The 17651-nt window shown below is 46.1% G+C and overlaps 1 protein-coding gene across 6 annotated transcripts in view; it reads left to right on the plus strand.

The window, feature by feature from the left end:
* ENTPD6 (ectonucleoside triphosphate diphosphohydrolase 6) overlaps positions 1–17651 on the plus strand; it is a 227917-nt gene that overhangs the window by 58280 nt on the left and 151986 nt on the right. For all 6 annotated transcript variants that reach the window (XM_085612057.1, XM_085612054.1, XM_085612058.1 and 3 more), the window contains exon 4: positions 2736–2879. In XM_085612057.1, coding sequence (XP_085468183.1) covers positions 2736–2879 — 144 coding nt within the window. The remainder of the gene's footprint in view (positions 1–2735; positions 2880–17651) is intronic.

Genomic DNA, 17651 nt, shown 5'->3' on the forward strand with positions numbered 1-17651 from the left:
CTTGCCTCTGCTAAGTTTTAAAAAGTTGATCATTTATTGAAACCAAAAGACGAAGCCATACAGTGGCCTGATGTACAGACTAAAGCAAAACTGAGACTTTGCAGAATAGTGAGGTACACCGCAGGGTAGCAATGTCTCTGTGGAGTGAAATGGGGAGTGTGCTAAAGATTGAGGCCAATTAGTTAAACGCGGAGGCAAACTATGCCAGTGCCCATCCAGATATCCTAGCTGGTCCGAGACAGTCTAGCAAGAGGTCATGGTTGAACATGTCAAGTGCCACAAAGTGGTCATAAAGCAGTATTCCTCCACTCTGCCTCTCACCCTGCCTAGCCCAAAACTTATCTAGAATGGCCACTAGCACTGCTTCACTATGCCCATGACAAAACTCAGCTTGTCCGTTGCCGAGAGCTCTCATTCTTCTAAGTGACTCAGTGTTTCTGTCGCCTTAGTCACTGTAGAAAAGGTACGCAATTTGACATTGTTTTTTTAGCCTTATTGCTAAGCCAAGTTAAGCCCAGGTTTTTTATTTTGACTGAAGGGGTCACAACCCTTTTCTGAGTTGTTCCGGAATCTGCCTTACTTGCAATAAGGCCTTATTGGGTACTTTTTATTCTTTTCCACCATCAAAGTTCTGCAGGATTAAGATAAAAGGAAGCTATGGATAAAATCAAAGCATCAGGTTTGCTCCTTGAGCCCAGCTCAGGCTCATGTATTTGGGTTTTTCCAAACCGTCACCCCTGAAATTCCATATCTCACCAATGCATCAACAGCAAAGACAATGCTGTTAGAGTGTTTGAAACTGAACAAAGTTGAAATAAATCTCTCTCTTCCATAGGGTAGATTTTCCCTAGTCCCTTGGACTCTCGTGTCAAGTCTTGGTTGTGCAGAGTGGAAAAACAGATTGGGATCTCCCTAATCTCTCAGGGATATATTTTACAAAGGTAAACTAGTAAAGAGATTATCCAGATCTTGCCAGAAAGCTTGCAGTGGATAATATGCAGATTCCACCACTTTAATCTGAAAAGTCATAATTAAGTGCAATAAATATGTGAATAGATCTTTACTTAAAGCTAACCAAACACTAAGAAGATTGTAGTAATCATAGCAGATATTATAACCAACATTGGCACCATACATTACTAATAATATGATTAGGAAGAATGTACCTTGACATTTTATTCAGAGGATTCTGAAAGCATGCATCCATTTGCTAGAAATGTGTTTCATAAAGTTTCTCCATTCTTCTCAATAGAGCAGTCCGCATCAGTACATCCTCAATTTAGCTGCAGATCGCAGAGTCCTCCCTTAGTGACCAAAACCCGGAGTTTTATGTGTGGTGAGGTAATGCACAAACTGTATTCAAGCGCAGCACAGAGCAAGGGACAGTAGAAGGCTTTTTAGTTAACAATGTTACTATTCTTTTTCCACCCAAAGAATTCAAGACAATGAGTCAAGTTAAAGATGGTTCCTGAACTGCCCCAATCCTCTTATACTTATTAATAGCACACATCATGGTAAAGCAGATCATACGAGTGGGCTGGAACCACAAGAACAGCTTTCGATTGGATAGAACCGCTTTTTAGTAATCCAGGTCAACTAATCAGAACAAGATCTATTTAATCCACCATAGGAAAATCTCATGGGTTGTGCCCCATGATTCATCCCAATGTGCCATATCATCCAATATATGCATGCGGCCTGAGCTAAAAACATTCTCAACAATTCCATTTGTCCGTAAATTATATGTTGGTTGAACTTTGTGAAAAATGAAACCCTTCACCAACCACAAATTACAGAAAGTTAAACCACACATATGGGTGAAAGAGAATGCTCATTAATTATGAGACATAGTATAAGTGAATTGAATTAAATTTGGCTTATAGCGTATCTTCTTTGATCCAGGGCAGCGGTTCTTAACCTGGGGAGTGCAGCGCCTACTGAGACTGCTTAGACTGCTGTTTAGAAAATCAAACAATATCATCAGATTAGTAAAGCAAAATTGGACATTTTAGTTTGTACTGTTAATAGGAAGGAATTTGAATTTTGAGATTAAAATCAAGTTGGCATCCTTCTCTTGATTTGTGGGAGCAGCGCAAGTAAAGCAAACCGAGTCTAATAAGGATGATTGGTGACCTCAGTTAGAGCACTGGTATGCACCAACAAATCAAAAATCTACTTTGGTGGCTAAAAAGCTAAAAAGACAGAGATGTGCTGGAGTCCAAGATGTCACTTCATCTTTTAGAAATAAAACAAAAAAATCTCCACCCTTCCCATTAAAAGATCGTTCTTTGCATATATTTTGTGAATTAAATATTTCATAATTTGTGTATTTGAATGATCTATATATATATATTTTTTTTTGCATCGCCTTGAGGTTCAACTGTTAGAAGATGCATAGGTGTGTGTGTGTGTGTGTGTGTGGGGGGGGGGGGGTTATGGCTTCCACTGGCAGTCTGGTGACAGTCCACAGAAGTCAAAAGGTTAAGAACTGCTGATCTAGAGGATGACATACAAGCAGAATTCTATGTGCCTGTCCTGCAACATTGTGGTTATAGTTTAGTCAAAGTTTTATATCTCCTAAGCTAACAACATATCACAATTTAACCTTACTTGTATGTTTTTTCCTAGAACTTGGATGGTTTTATAGGTTTTTTTATAGAATCTTGAAATGCAGCCGCTGCAACATATGTATACGGTATTAAGGACTAAGTAGTGTATTGTTATTTCGCTTCTAGTGCACACCGAGCATTCTACAGCTGTTAGAAGTTGCTAAGAAGGAGATCCCAAGACATTTATGGAAAGTTACACCACTGGTCTTAAAAGCAACTGCTGGCCTACGCCTACTTCCTGGTGAAAAAGCACAGAATTTACTTAATAAGGTAAAGCATTTAAAAACAACAACACTATATAATTCTAATACATATGTACCACATTTTTCTGCATAGTTTTGGTTGTGAAACTAGTGGGGTGTGAATGTGCGACGAGTTATCAATTGTGTTATTGACAACTGTGACACATTATGATAATATATCCTGAGAAACCACAGTAAGAGTAGAGAGGCTACGGGAAACAGCTATTTCAACACGGCTGTTTTCACACATTCCATTACAACGCAAGCGTTCCAACGCATACGTCATTACAGCGCGTAGATATTACTATGCATTTGCTTTTACCACGCATGCCTTTACAACGAATTTAGATGGAAAGGTATGTATGGTGAAGGGATATGTGTAGTAAAAAAATATATGCATATGCATGGAAACAGCTGTGTTTGTAGGCGATCCATGTCGTTAGAGGAAACGGAGAGACTTTCCGCTTCATCACAACGAGGTGCACCGCCCCCCTCAGATGAGCTGCCTGCATGGACCACGAGGAGAGAGGTAAGAGGGATAGGGCCTGGGGCAGGGGGCTACTATTTTAGGGGCTGGGGGCAGGGTAGGTCACACATGGGTAATATTTTAAGGTTTAGGGTAGGGAAAGGGCTGGGGAACCGGGGATGCTCAGGGGTAGGGATTTAGGGTCTAGGGCAGGGGAAGGGCTGGGGGCCAGGGGGAGTCATATTGGGGGTAGGGTTTTAGGGTTTATGATAGGGTTTTTTTTTTTTTAGCAGGGTTAGGGGCTGGGGTGGTGTGTGCCAGGGACCGGGATTAGGGTTTAAGGTAGGGGTCAGGGAAACCTTTACCACGCATATGCTTTTATCATACATGCTTTTACACCAAATTTTGTTGTAAAGACATGCGTGATAAAGGCATATTCGGTGACAAAATATGTGTGGTAAAGGTTTGCGTTGTAATGGCATTCGCGTTGTAACACATGCCTGGTAAAGGCATGCGTTACAACAGAATGTGATGTAACGTCACACAACTGAAGCTACAACAGGTAACTTAAGCAGGGTAGTTCAGCAACACAATAGGATACTGAAATGTACCAAGGGACTTCTAAAAGTGGTTATCATTTCCTTAGCCTGTTAGATAAGAGACCGGAATTGGCTTCACTGATTCTCTGTTTGCTGGGGAAAAAAAACCTGGTTCCTGACAACTCAAGGGCACTGGCCAAGTTAACATGCCTGAGATTTTGCTCTGCAGATGGTACTGGTTTGGTAAGTGGGCAAGGCAGCTTAAAGCTGATGTGCAACACGTTCTCTGAGGTCAAAACGAGAAGGGAGACAAAGTCTTCATAAATCTCTCCTTCAGGTTTATGGCTAAGCCATGATCTTCTATTACCATTTATCTGTAACGCCAAGAGCCTGAAGCGAGAGTGTAGGAAGGTGGAATCTGACTATATGGTTGCCCCCAACTTTTTGCCTGGTATTTGAATGGTTTTTGACTAGTCTGGCTGGGATCCTGCTATCCAGGACCCCAGCCTATCTGCTTCCTCCCTAAAACTGATGTGAGTACCCTAGGTACCTTCCAATTGGATACTGAGGACACCCTATCAGCCCCTTGTAGATGGTACCCAGGGCATGGGTCCCTCAGAGGCCTACCAGGGGCTGCAGCACTTATTGTGCCACCCCTGGGACAGCCATACCAAATGACACCACCAGACCACTACTGTAGTCTGGGTAAGGTGGTGCTTGCACTCCTTACAGGGATATAGGTGTTCGAGGCATGTGGGCTGCTGAATTCATATCTGTGCATAGATCGCCGCCTAGTGTTGGGTCCGGATGTTTGCACGTTGTTGTCCTGGAAGAGTCTTCGAAGTATCCTGAGATAGGTGACTCCTCCCCTGGACCATAGTGCGCATGGGCATCCTCTCCATCCTCAGATTGTTTTTTTCCGCCATTGGGTTCGGATGTGCTTATCTTGACTCAAGTTAGGAAAAACTTTTTTCAGGCCAAAAGGCCTTTAGTTTGCGTCGGTACTGTTCCCGATCGGTATCGACAGTTACTTGTTAGTTTATTAACTTCTAAAACAACTTTTTTCGCATCGACCATCGACACCATCGACGATGGAATCGAGGACACCATTCAAGCGGTGTCCTGTTTGCAATGCGAAATATCCCCATATCGACGTCCACCCGGTGTGCAACAAATGCCTTTCACCGGATCACGACGAATCCACATGTATGGCCTGTGCCCGATTCCGATCCAAGAAGACCCTTCGGAATCGACGAGCGGCGAGACTTGAAGCGCAGCAAGCGGCACTGGCCCCGACCAACATCTTCAGCGCCGAGGACGATGATGTGGAAGGCGTGGAGAACCTACCCTCCAGCCCCGCTTCTGAACACGATTCCGGATCGGAAGACATCGAAGAACAACTCTTTCACAGAGATGAAGACGACACCGAGGTAGGAGACTACGATGAGGCCTTAGGGGCCGAAGAAAGTGGCTCCGGTGACGAGCAAGGCCTACCCGTACAGACGGAGGATATCCCAGTGCGTCAGTCTATGGCTCCGGTCGAGGGATCGCCTTCGGGCCTTACCCAAGACCTATCTCGCAGTTCTTCGGGCCCGGCCTCGGACATTCAGCGACAGCCATTAGGACCCAAACCGAAACCGAAACCAAAAGTCGTGTCGGTTCCACAGAAACCGAAACTGAAAGTGGTACTGGTCGGATCGAAGCCCACTACACCTTCGACGCCAGCAAAACCCGTCGGCACCGACCGCACCAAACGGGACTTCGGTGCCGAACTCGCAGCAGCAGACGTCGGCGCCGACACACGGAAAAAGGCCATCGGCACCGACAAACCGCCTCGGCACCAGGCACCGAAACAATCGGCTCCGGCCACAAAGGTCAAAATGGCCGCTGCGTCGCACACCACTTCGAAAGCAGCACCTAAGGCCCAATCATCGACGCCATCAACGGCTGCCGCCTCTCCTCGACTCGATGACCCCATGGCCCCGAAGAAGCCCACGCCTGCCTCTACTGAACCGCTCGGCGCCAAACAACCGTCGGCGCTCCAGGTGCGACAAGTTGCAGAGTCCTTGCAACGCATTAAAGAAAAGGCAGCCCTCCAGGACACGTCGGGCCCAGAGCCGAAAAAAGCTCAAAAAGCTTCTCCAGCAACACCTCATATCACTTTTGGCCTGCCGCCATCCACGGCGCCAAAAATGTTTGAAATAAGAACTCGTGTCACCCAAACTAGGATCACACCTGCCGAACGCTCTCCTACGGAGACGTCACCATCTCACATCATCGATGCCGACACCGGCAGAATTATGCTCCACAAGCGGAGAATATCTTCCGAACACGCTTTGGACTCCTACCGGATCCCGCTGAAGAAAAAGCTGCCAGCAGATTCGGAGCCAGTTCTTTACGAACGTCTCCATACCTCCTACCCAGATCCACAGTCCTTCTCCCCGACACACTCCGAAACCGACGTTTTGGAGGACTATATGGGTGACGACGTCCCCTACCCAAGAGAGATGGACCAGGCTTGGGATGACCCTGTAGACACAGGTGCACCTATGGATACACAGGACACGCAGCTCTATGGCGCAAAAACGTCTCCCACAGAGGACACTGCCGCATTCAACGCCCTAATTGAACGTGCTGCGGAAAATCATGGTGTGCAACTCCACTCTGACACAATCGAGGACGATTTTCTAATGGATACTTTCGCATCCTCAGAAAGGAATATCAAAACTCTACCCATGCTAAAAGGTGTCCTCAAACCAGCAAAGGACATTTTCAAAGAACCCACCAGGGCAAGGGTGATAAACCCCAGGATCGACAAAAAATATAGGTCGGCGCCTGGGGACCCTATGTACATTAGAGGCCAGTTGCCTCTAGATTCCATCGTAGTCGCAAATGCTCGCAAACGGGCGCACTCGCAAACAACTGGGGATGCTCCTCCCCCGGACAAAGAGTCCAAGGTGCTAGAGACCTCCGGCAAATGGGTTGCAGCCCAGGCAGCTAACATATGGCGTATTGCCAATACACAGGCGCTCCTAGCTCGCTACGATCGCGCACACTATGACACATTAGAAACCCTACTCCAACATCTCCCTGACCAATACAAAGAGGGAGCAGAGATCCTCATCAGGGAGGGACAACTCCTCACAAACGCATCCATTAAGTGTGCACTGGATGCCGCAGATACAGCTGCCAGAGCAATAAACACCAGCGTCATGCTACGACGACACGCCTGGTTACGAATCTCCGGATTCAAACCTGAGGTTCAAAATAACATTCTCAATCAGCCTGTCAACCCCGACTACTTATTCGGGCCGGAAGTTGAAGCCACCCTAGAGAAAATAAAAAAGGACACAGACACTGCAAAGTCCATGGGGGCTCTCCAAACACAGACCTTTCGGAGTGGCTCCTTTCGTCGCCCCGGGAATAGAGGAGCAGGCAGAGGACAGGGGTCACAGCAAACCTACAACAAGGGCAACACACAAAGTACCTACGATAAAAACACCCGGGGTGGGTATCGTGGCTCCAGCACAAAGGGCAGAGGACGAGGATACGGCAATACCAGGTCCTCCCCCAAGAACAAACAGTGACGCCCTCTCCCTTCCTCCCGACCACATAACACCTGTCGGGGGAAGGCTACAAAGGTTCCTGTCCACGTGGAACTCCATCACCACGGACAGGTGGGTCAAAGATATTATCAAACACGGTTACTGCCTAGAATTAACCTCCACTCCACCCAAAATACCGCCAAAACACCGTCCTATGTCCTCAGAGCACTTAGCGCTCTTACAGCAGGAAGTGCTAAGTATGCTGGAAAAAGGCGCAATAGAGGTCGTACCCGTCCACGAGCAAGGCATGGGGATATACTCCCCGTACTTCTTAATACCAAAAAAGGACGGGTCACTCAGACCTATACTAGACCTGAGACCCCTCAACCGCTACATTCTGTCAGAGCAGTTCCACATGCTCACCCTACAACAAGTCCTCCCGCTGCTCAAACAGGGAGACTTCCTAGCCACGCTAGATCTCAAAGACGCATATTTCCACATACCCATTCACCCCTCACACAGAAAATATCTCAGGTTCACTATTCAAGGGCAGCACTACCAATTCAAGGTTCTCCCCTTCGGCGTGACAACAGCACCCAGAGTTTTCACAAAGTGCCTAGCTACTGTGGCTGCACATCTACGGAGGCAACACATTCACGTCTACCCTTACCTGGACGACTGGCTTGTTCAGGCAAAGTCAGCCCAGCAATGTGCCAGCCACATGTCCCACACCATTCACCTTCTTCACAGTCTGGGGTTCTCACTAAATTACCCAAAATCACATCTCCAACCCGCACACGTACAACAGTACCTAGGTGCGACCATAGACACTCTGGCAGCCACAGCTCAGCCAAATTTAGTGAGGATCAACAGCATACAAATGCTGATTTCCAAGTTCAAACCACAACACTCCCTTCCTGCGCGAGTGTTCATGCAGTTGATAGGCATGATGGCCTCCTGCATCTTCATAGTCCCACACGCGAGACTACATATGCGCCCGCTTCAGGAGTGCTTAGCACGTCAATGGAATCAGGCTCACGGGCAACTGAAAGACCTAGTGTTGGTGAGCGGTCGGGCATACAACTCTCTGCATTGGTGGAACCCACACAACCTTTGCAAGGGCCGACCGTTCCAAGAGCCTGTTCCACAAATAATACTGACAGCGGACGCGTCTCTCCAGGGATGGGGAGCTCATGTACTCAATTACACAGTGCAGGGACTATGGACAACACAACAAAAGAAGATGCACATCAACCTTCTGGAACTGATGGCAATCTTCCTAGTCATGAAGGCATTCAAAGTACATCTGTGCAACAAGGTCGTGTTGATCCGGACGGACAACATGACCGCCATGTACTACATACAAAAGCAGGGAGGAACACACTCTCCACAGTTGTCTCATCTGGCTCAGAGCATGTGGAAGTGGGCCATTCAGAGGAACATGTTCCTCATGGCGGAACACCTCCCCGGCAAGGACAACCAGATGGCGGATCTGCTCAGCAGACACAGCCACCAGATGCACGAGTGGGAGTTACACCCATCAGTACTCCAACCGTACTTCCAGCAGTGGGGTCATCCAGACATAGACCTATTCGCCACAAGCGAAAACGCAAAATGCCAAAGCTTTGCCGCCAGGTTCCCACATCCGCAGTCGCAGGGCAATGCGATATGGATGAACTGGTCCGGCAGATTTGCGTACGCTTTTCCCCCAGCACCATTGATACCGCTGGTGGCGCGCAAACTCAGACAACACTCACTGACACTCGTCCTGGTTGCTCCAACGTGGGCACGCCAACCATGGTACACCACCTTTCTCGAACTTTCCGTGGTGCCGCATCAAAGGCTGCGGATCAAACCCGCGCATTTGACGCAGAACCATGGAGAGATTCAGCACCCAGATCCGCAACAGCTGAACCTGGCAATCTGGCTCCTGAAGTCCTAGAGTTTGGCTACCTGAATCTGCCACCTGACTGTATGGACATCATTAAGGAAGCTAGAAGACCCACTACCAGAGCTTGCTATGCAGTCAAATGGAAAAGGTTCGTAATTTATTGCAATAACAATAACATTAACCCTCTAGATGCATCCATCCAAAACATAATTTGTTACCTATTACACCTATACCGATGCAATCTGGCATACACCTCAATACGTGTCCATTTGACCGCAATATCAGCCTATCTCCAGACCAGGCAGCACCTCTCTCTATTCAGAGTGCCTGCCATCAAAGCATTCTTGGAAGGACTCAAACGAGTAATTCCTCCAAGCCACCCACCAGCTCCAATGTGGAACCTCAACTTGGTCCTCACACGCCTGATGGGTCCACCCTACGAACCTCTACACTCATGCGAGATTCAGTTCCTCACCTGGAAAGTAGCTTTCCTAGTAGCGATCACTTCTTTGAGGAGAGTTAGTGAACTCCAGGCACTAACCATTCAAGAGCCATTCATACAGGTTCACGCAAACAGGGTTGTACTACGTACCAACCCAAAATTCATGCCCAAAGTGATCTCGCAGTTCCACATGACTCAAACTATTGAACTGCCTGTTTTCTTTCAAAACCCACAAACTGTCGCAGAAAGAGCACTCCATACACTGGATGTAAAGAGAGCCCTCATGTACTATATAGACAGGACTAAAGTCTTCAGGAAAACAAAACAACTTTTCGTTGCCTTTGCCCCACACCACAAAGGTAACGCCATCTCCAAAGCAGGTATAGCCAGATGGATCGTTAAATGTATTCAAATTTGCTATCAAAAGGCTAAACGCACATTAACGATTCCCCCACGAGCCCACTCAACACGTAAGTTAGGGGCCTCCATGGCTTTCCTGGGAAACATTCCTTTGGATGATATATGTAGAGCAGCCACCTGGTCCACTACACATACATTTACCAAACACTATTGTGTAGATGTGCAATCAAAACAGCAGGCAGCTGTAGGACAGGCTGTTCTCAAAACTCTTTTTCAGACTGCTGCAGCTGGCACTGGTGGCCGCCGCTAATAGAGGGTACTGCTATGTATTCTATGCACAGATATGAATTCAGCAGCCCACATGCCTCGAACTGAATATGCTACTTACCAGTATGCATCTGTTCTTGGCATGTAGGGCTGCTGACATTCATATCGCCCACCCTCCTCCCCGGCGCCTGTAGCAGCTGCAGCTCTCAGAATTACTGTAAGCATGGTCATCACTTTCTGTATCTACTCCATCACTGCCACAATGGCGAAAAACAATCTGAGGATGGAGAGGATGCCCATGCGCACTATGGTCCAGGGGAGGAGTCACCTATCTCAGGATACTTCGAAGACTCTTCCAGGACAACAACGTGCAAACATCCGGACCCAACACTAGGCGGCGATCTATGCACAGATATGAATGTCAGCAGCCCTACATGCCAAGATCAGATGCATACTGGTAAGTAGCATATTCAATCCTGTATCCCACTTAATACAACACATATATCCTCATAGGTCACCCCTACAGCAGGCCTTGTTAATCCTACAAGGCAGGGTGCTGAGATATGTGTGAGGGGGGACCCCTACCTGAGTAGGGCCCCTCTGCAACCTTTGTAAAATCATTGCTGGGTTGTTTGTAGTGTAGCCATACCATATACTCTTAACCGCGTTATAAGTAAAGCGCGATAGCGTGATAACTTGAGAATGGCTACACAGAACCATATCGTGTTTGGTGTCAAACATGTAGGAATCATACCCCCAATCCAGCCATATGACTGAAGGCATAATTCCCCCCTGCTAGAGGGGTGATATGGGAAAAGCGGCAGAATTTAGACACCAATTTTAAAGTGCACACGTAGTACAAAATGGATGCTACCCGCCACCCACACGACTCTGGCTGCCTGTTGCTGGGCAGAACTCCAGCCACGGCAGTTGGACAATAGGGATTCTGTTGCAGGGTGGTGTTCCCACCTCCCCAGACAGACTATGTGGATTGGAACTGGGTGGGTGCACCATAGGATGCCTTTCAGAGTTGCACTTAGGCTTCCCCAGTGCCTACATTCTGCATACACCGCCTGGAACCGGTTCAGGGGCATCCTGTCCCCTGCCCTGGTGGGAAACACACAAAGGGGAGAGGGTGTAGCCACCCTTTTCCCGCCTGACCTCTCATTGGTGGGCTCTGATCTGGACCCTCCCCTAATCTTTGGATAAAGGTGAATACTGGGTCCCCAGAGCCTCAGATTATTCTTGAACTTCACAGACTTGAATTTCGACTTGCTCCCGCACAGCGTACTGAAAAAATCTCCCTTGGGGTAAAGGAGTTACCCCCCTGCTTGGCAGGCACCTGAAACACTGCAAGTGACCCGGTTGGAACCTCGCTGCTCCTATGGACATCGACGACTCTTTCCTACCTTGAGGTGGGTTTCCAAGCATCCCAGAGGCCAGTGAGTGTGCACAGCAAAGCTCAGCACGTGGACCCCGTGGGTGCCGAGATCCCCAATACCCCAGGACACCGGCCACCTCTTGCACAGCACCCGACCCCGACGAGTTGGGAAGTTGTGCTTTGGCCCATTATTAAGCCAACCTCTCAGCATCATATGTGCCAAAGATCGACGCCCTAGCCCGCACCCGCGACCCGTGGGCGCATCTTTACATACGCCAAATTGCTGCCTCCCGCGGTCCCTTGTCTCTCGACTTGTGGGCCCTAGCGGAGGTCAATCTTCGATTCCAAGAGTTCCCCTGGTTGCTCCAGGCCGGCTCTTCAGTCTCGTCGCTGGAGACCTCGCTCAGACCTCGTGGGTCTGCACCAGTAGCAGTTTTGTGTCTCTTGCGTGGGTTGCGGTGGCCAAGGCTTAGTGGATCCAATCCGGACACTAACACCGCAGCGACCCTCATCCTTCGTGGGACAGTCGCCCTCCAGAAGCTGGCCTTCCTTGACGCCTCCTGGACCCCGTAGCTGACGATTCAAGCTACACCTCTTCCACCTGGAAGCACCCGACATTGATGGGCTCCTTCTCTTGAGCCCCCTGGTCACTGTGCCGTGAGCCACACTCTGTCCCCTCTGCTTTCAGGTCCTTCTCTACAAGATCTACATTTTCATTCTTCACGACAAAGACAACGCTTCTGGCTAGCAGCAGTTCTTCACGTTTTGCCATTTAAAATCAGCCCGCGACCCGACATCGAAAACGACCTATGCACCCGGCTTCCCTGGGGCAGGTAACAGTGGTACCTCGGTACTCTCGTGGGTGTGGGTCCTTCAAAAGCTTAACTCTAAACTCTTGAACTTGAACTCCTGCTAGAAGTGTTTTTAAACTTGTAAAATTCAACCGCTACATTCTCCATAGGCTTTAATAGAGATCCCGACAGTAGCTTTAGCCACTGCACGCGTCTCCCGTGGGTCCCCTTCCTCACTACCGTGGGTGGTTTCACAAGGGGCCAGCGACCCTAAATGCCCTAGGCATTGTCTGTAGAATTGTCGTAGTTCTTATACCACTTTTTTGATATATGGTTTGGTCCCCCCCGGGGCCCTGTGAATCCAGTGCTATTTATTGTAACTATCAATGCTTGTTTGAATTGTATCTTCACCTCTAGCCTCATAAAGAGACTAGTGGGGTTATTCCTAGAATAAATACATATATTTTATATATATACCTGTGTGGACTACTCTTTCATTTGGTTGTTCAAGAGGTTATCTATGGTAAAACAATAAGCTTAACACTCCTTCAAGACTTAGCCTGAAGGCTGCTCTCCACAGCTACCACTAGGATAGCTTTCTTTAAAGGTTGTCTTTAACCTATCACCATAAGAGTCGAATTGGACTGGTACAAGGTGTCCCCTATAACTAGAGGACAGCATATGCCAGGCCAACTTCTCACAGAGAGGATGATCTAAGTACAAAGACAGGCAATGGTAAAGAGGAAAGCCATGGGTAAAACAAGGATGCCCCGCCTGGCTCAGTCCATAAAGACTACTTAGATCTCTGGAGTAGATATTTAAATGCAACAAAGTGAAGTTCGTAATTCCAGTTTCCTGAACCAAGGGCAATGATACAAAAAGCAAGGCTGCTGTCTCCTGGACAGATACATGTGAGTGATTGAAAGATCCATCTGCCTCAGAAAGTGCACAATACTCTAGTATTACAAAGTGGCCATATGGAAACATGCTGGGATTCTACAAAATACGTAAGTCACAGAAATGTCAAGCTCGTCAGATCACTTGGTGCAGAGAAAGTGACCAAACTTGGAGCCTGCAACAAGGGCTCCTGATCAAGAGCAGTGAGTTAGCAAGTGATGAGAGGTTCCCCAGACATTAAAAGAAAATTGCAATAGCATGAGCAATACAAGAAACATGCATCCAGGCAAATAAATGATCCAGGGGGAGGTTAGTATAATGGACCGATACAGTTGCTTACTAAAAGCTAATAGTGAAACATGAAAAATAGGATTGAAGTTCTTCTAATGCAAGTAACTTCGCCAGGGCAATGAGGGATACAAGATAGGACCTCGAAAAATGGGGACACCAATAATGTAAGTAAAACCCAACTTACAAACCTACTAGATAAGATATAGAAGATTGAGGACATGGAATTCAAAATAGAAAACATAGAAAGAGGGGCTTGGAGAGGCAGTTTTAGAATTGTTGCACTGCCAAAATGTGAATGACAACTACTGACTTATTGACTCACTATAGGAAACAACCCCCTTCTGAGCTAATGGACGTCAACGAGCTTACAGATCACTACAATCAGACGATATCTACAATAATTGACGACATTGCCTCGCTAAAACTTAAAAGAATGCAGATCAAAGATAAAAATCCTTAGTTCAACTGATCACTTAGTGAAGAAAGACGGAAACTCAGAATAACAGAACGAAAATGGAGACAAACTCTGTTATCCCCACACTTAAAACATATAAGAATGATCAGAAAAACGTACTTAAATCAAAAAAAGATTTTTTTAGAAATGAACTTGAAATTGAAAACGCAAAGAACAGACCGAGGAAACTCTTCGATCTACAAAAAGATCAATCAAGCAAATTAGCTTAATCTTCCCTACTAACATCTAAATCAGACCTGAACTGTGACGATTTTTCAACATTCTTTACTGATAAAGACAGCTCTTTGGAGAAAGAACTCAAGAATAACGCTGAAAAAGCCTCAAGCCTAAGGAGTGAACAAGGGAGGAACCCTGCCCTACCTACTCAAGTAATGCCCAAAAATAATGCCCATTGGTCAAACTTCAAACTATATGCTCAACATGACATTGCCAAAGGATTACTTTGTCTGAAACCAAATATTCATTACAGTGGCCCGCTGCTGTCTAAATGCTGGCCCTCCTGCAACCACATGGTCATCCCCTACTGGACTAAGATAATTAAAGAATCGCTTGCCCAAGGATCAATTCCAGACTGCCAGAAAACAGGCCAGGTGGTCCCTCTCCTATAGAAACCTACAGAGAACCCATCGGACACTAACCACTTTCGTCCGGTAACAAACATTCCCCTACTAGCCAAAGTACTAGAAAAATGTGCGCACAATCAGTTAAGTCAACACATTTCTGAATTTGAGCTACTTAATGACTCCCAATCAGGGTTCAGACAAAACCACAGTACGGAAAGAGCAATCCTACACATAGTAGATGATGCTTTGCTAGCCCTCGACCGTAATGAAACCTGTCTCCTGATCCTTCTAGACCTATCATCTGCATTTGACACAGTAAACCATCCCAAATTACTAGAGCGCCTGGAAAATAAGATGGGCTTATCAGGAACTGTACTGAAATGGTTCCAACCCTTCCTAGAGAACAGATCGCAAAGGTTCCTGGTAGACAACAAGCTATCCCCACCATCTCCACTTCAAATTGTGGTCCCACAAGGGTCAACTCTATCCCCTTCACTATTTAACCTATACATCGAACCATTAACTGAAGTACTGCGTAAGGCTAACATTTCGTTTCACATGAATGCTGATGACACCCAGCTGTATATGAAGATATAATTCCTGGAAGAGATCAACACTATGAACCATGCACTCCAGAAAACTGTTGAATGGCTAGCTGACAATCATCTTAAGCTCAACTAAAAAAAAAACGAATTCCTTCTGATCTCTCCTCCTAAAAGTTCAGCCAAAATCAAAGAATGGACAAAGTTGATCCCAGCACTAAACGGTACCACGACTATAGGTGACTCAACCAAATCCCTGGGTATCACACTGGACAAAGATCTAAACATGCAAGCACACACCAACACAATGGCAAAAAACGCTTGTTTTCATCTGAATTACCTCAGGAAACTGAAGCCACTCTTCAATCCCGGTGATCTGAAATCAGCAGTCCAAGTACTGGTCATATCAAGAATTGAATATGGATACGCAACCCTATCAGGACTCCGTAAGATCTCAACAGCACCCCTAAAAACTTGTCTCAATGCAGCAACTAGACTTACAACGGGAACAAGAAAATACAACCACATCACTCCTCATCTGAAAGCGCTCAACTGGCTACCATACGAAGCAAGATTAGAGATGAAAATTGCTTGCATCACTCACAAGGCAATACACCACAAAACTCCATATTACCTAACGCATACTTACGATATCTAGCGGCACTAGACCCTCGAGAGGATCGGAGGATTTTCTACTGAAACCAGGACTCTTCCGTAAGAAAAAAACTTACGATAGAGCATTCACGGGAGCAGCACCAAGGATTTGGAATTCGCTCCCACCGAATATCAGACGAAATCACCTATGCTGCTCAATTCAAAAAGGAGACTAAGTCATTTCTGATGGGCAAATATCTCCCATAACGACCACAGGGATGTCTAGGTAGTTATGGATATGGGATGTCAATACGGCGTTCCTAACTCAGAACAAAGAAACTGTTCACTTCCCGATGCAAGATACTATCATTAAATGAGCTTGAATGGATAGCCTCTACTCCTAAAATGAAGTACGACAAGACAATCTTGAATGCAATCTAATGATTTCTGTTATTCCTCAGTATATTTTTGTGTATGGATAAATGTTTGCCAATGTTAGCGGAACACATAGAGATGTTCTTGACGTTAAATAATTGGATATCTGCTGATATTGAAGTGGTTGAAATGTAAAGCACTCTGACACCCAACTTCGAGTATGCTTCGCGCTATAGAAAACACTGAATTAATAAATAAATAAATAAAAGCCTGCTTTGAAAAGAAAGGTGCAGGAAAAGCAGATTGGGGAGAAAATGTGAAATATAGAAGCACCTTAGCTATCCTACTAAGGGAAGAGTGTCTCTGGGCTCAAGAGATCGTTGACACCAATTCTAAGCAATTCCAGTGTTTAAAAATCAGGTTGGAGATTCACTCCTTAGACCCCCAAAAAAGTTTACTACTCTTCAACGTATATGTCCCTCCCGGGCCAAAGAACGATGTCCAATTTGAAGAAACCTTTGAAACTATTCAACAAATAATCGAAGCTCAATCTTATCCGCCATTCCTGATAATGGGTGATCTCAACGGAAAAATATCAAACAACGAAATCTCCAACTGGGCGAACTGGTACAAAGATGAAGCTCTAGAAATACCGGTGCCGACCTTCCCGACTAGAAGCAGGGCTGATAAAAGGGGGAAAATGCTATTAGCGTCACTCCCAACACTAAATGGAATTATTCTGAATGGGAACGTGGAAGGTGATATTCCAGCATCGCATACCAGACGGGGAAATAGTACCCTCTCAATCCTAGATTATATGATCAGCAATATGGAGTCATTTGAGTCCGCTTCACATCTCCGCATCTACTTCACTGAAGAGAGTGACCACGCAATCCTGCTATTACATACGCAATGGAAGATAAGCACCTGCTTTCCTAGTCAAATTATGTATAAACATGGCACTGTGGAGGCAAAAACAAACCAAAGGAGGCTCTACTGGAATTCATCTATGTTAGATAAAATAACTACTCTAATTGATACCTATCATCTTCTAACTATAGAATTCTCCGCTGATGTAATAACAAACTTTGAATCCATTATCGAGAACTTAAAGCAATTTTTTCGAAACAAATTGCAACAAGTCGTACCAGTAACGAATAAAAACAAAAATAAAACCTCAAATTCTGCAACTGCAAAAAGACTAAACAAACTTATCAGAGCACAATATGTGGACCGCTCAATTACAAGACAGGCAGAAATTAACAAACTGAAAAATCAACTCAAGCGAGAAAAGTGTCGCTTAAAAAGAATAACACAGGACAAAAACTGGGTCGATCTACAACTTGCGGCAAAACAGCGCAACCAACGATCATATTGGTCA

The sequence above is a fragment of the Triturus cristatus genome, chromosome 6 (genome assembly GCF_964204655.1).
Source record: "Triturus cristatus chromosome 6, aTriCri1.1, whole genome shotgun sequence".
Taxonomy (NCBI): Eukaryota; Metazoa; Chordata; class Amphibia; order Caudata; family Salamandridae; genus Triturus; species Triturus cristatus.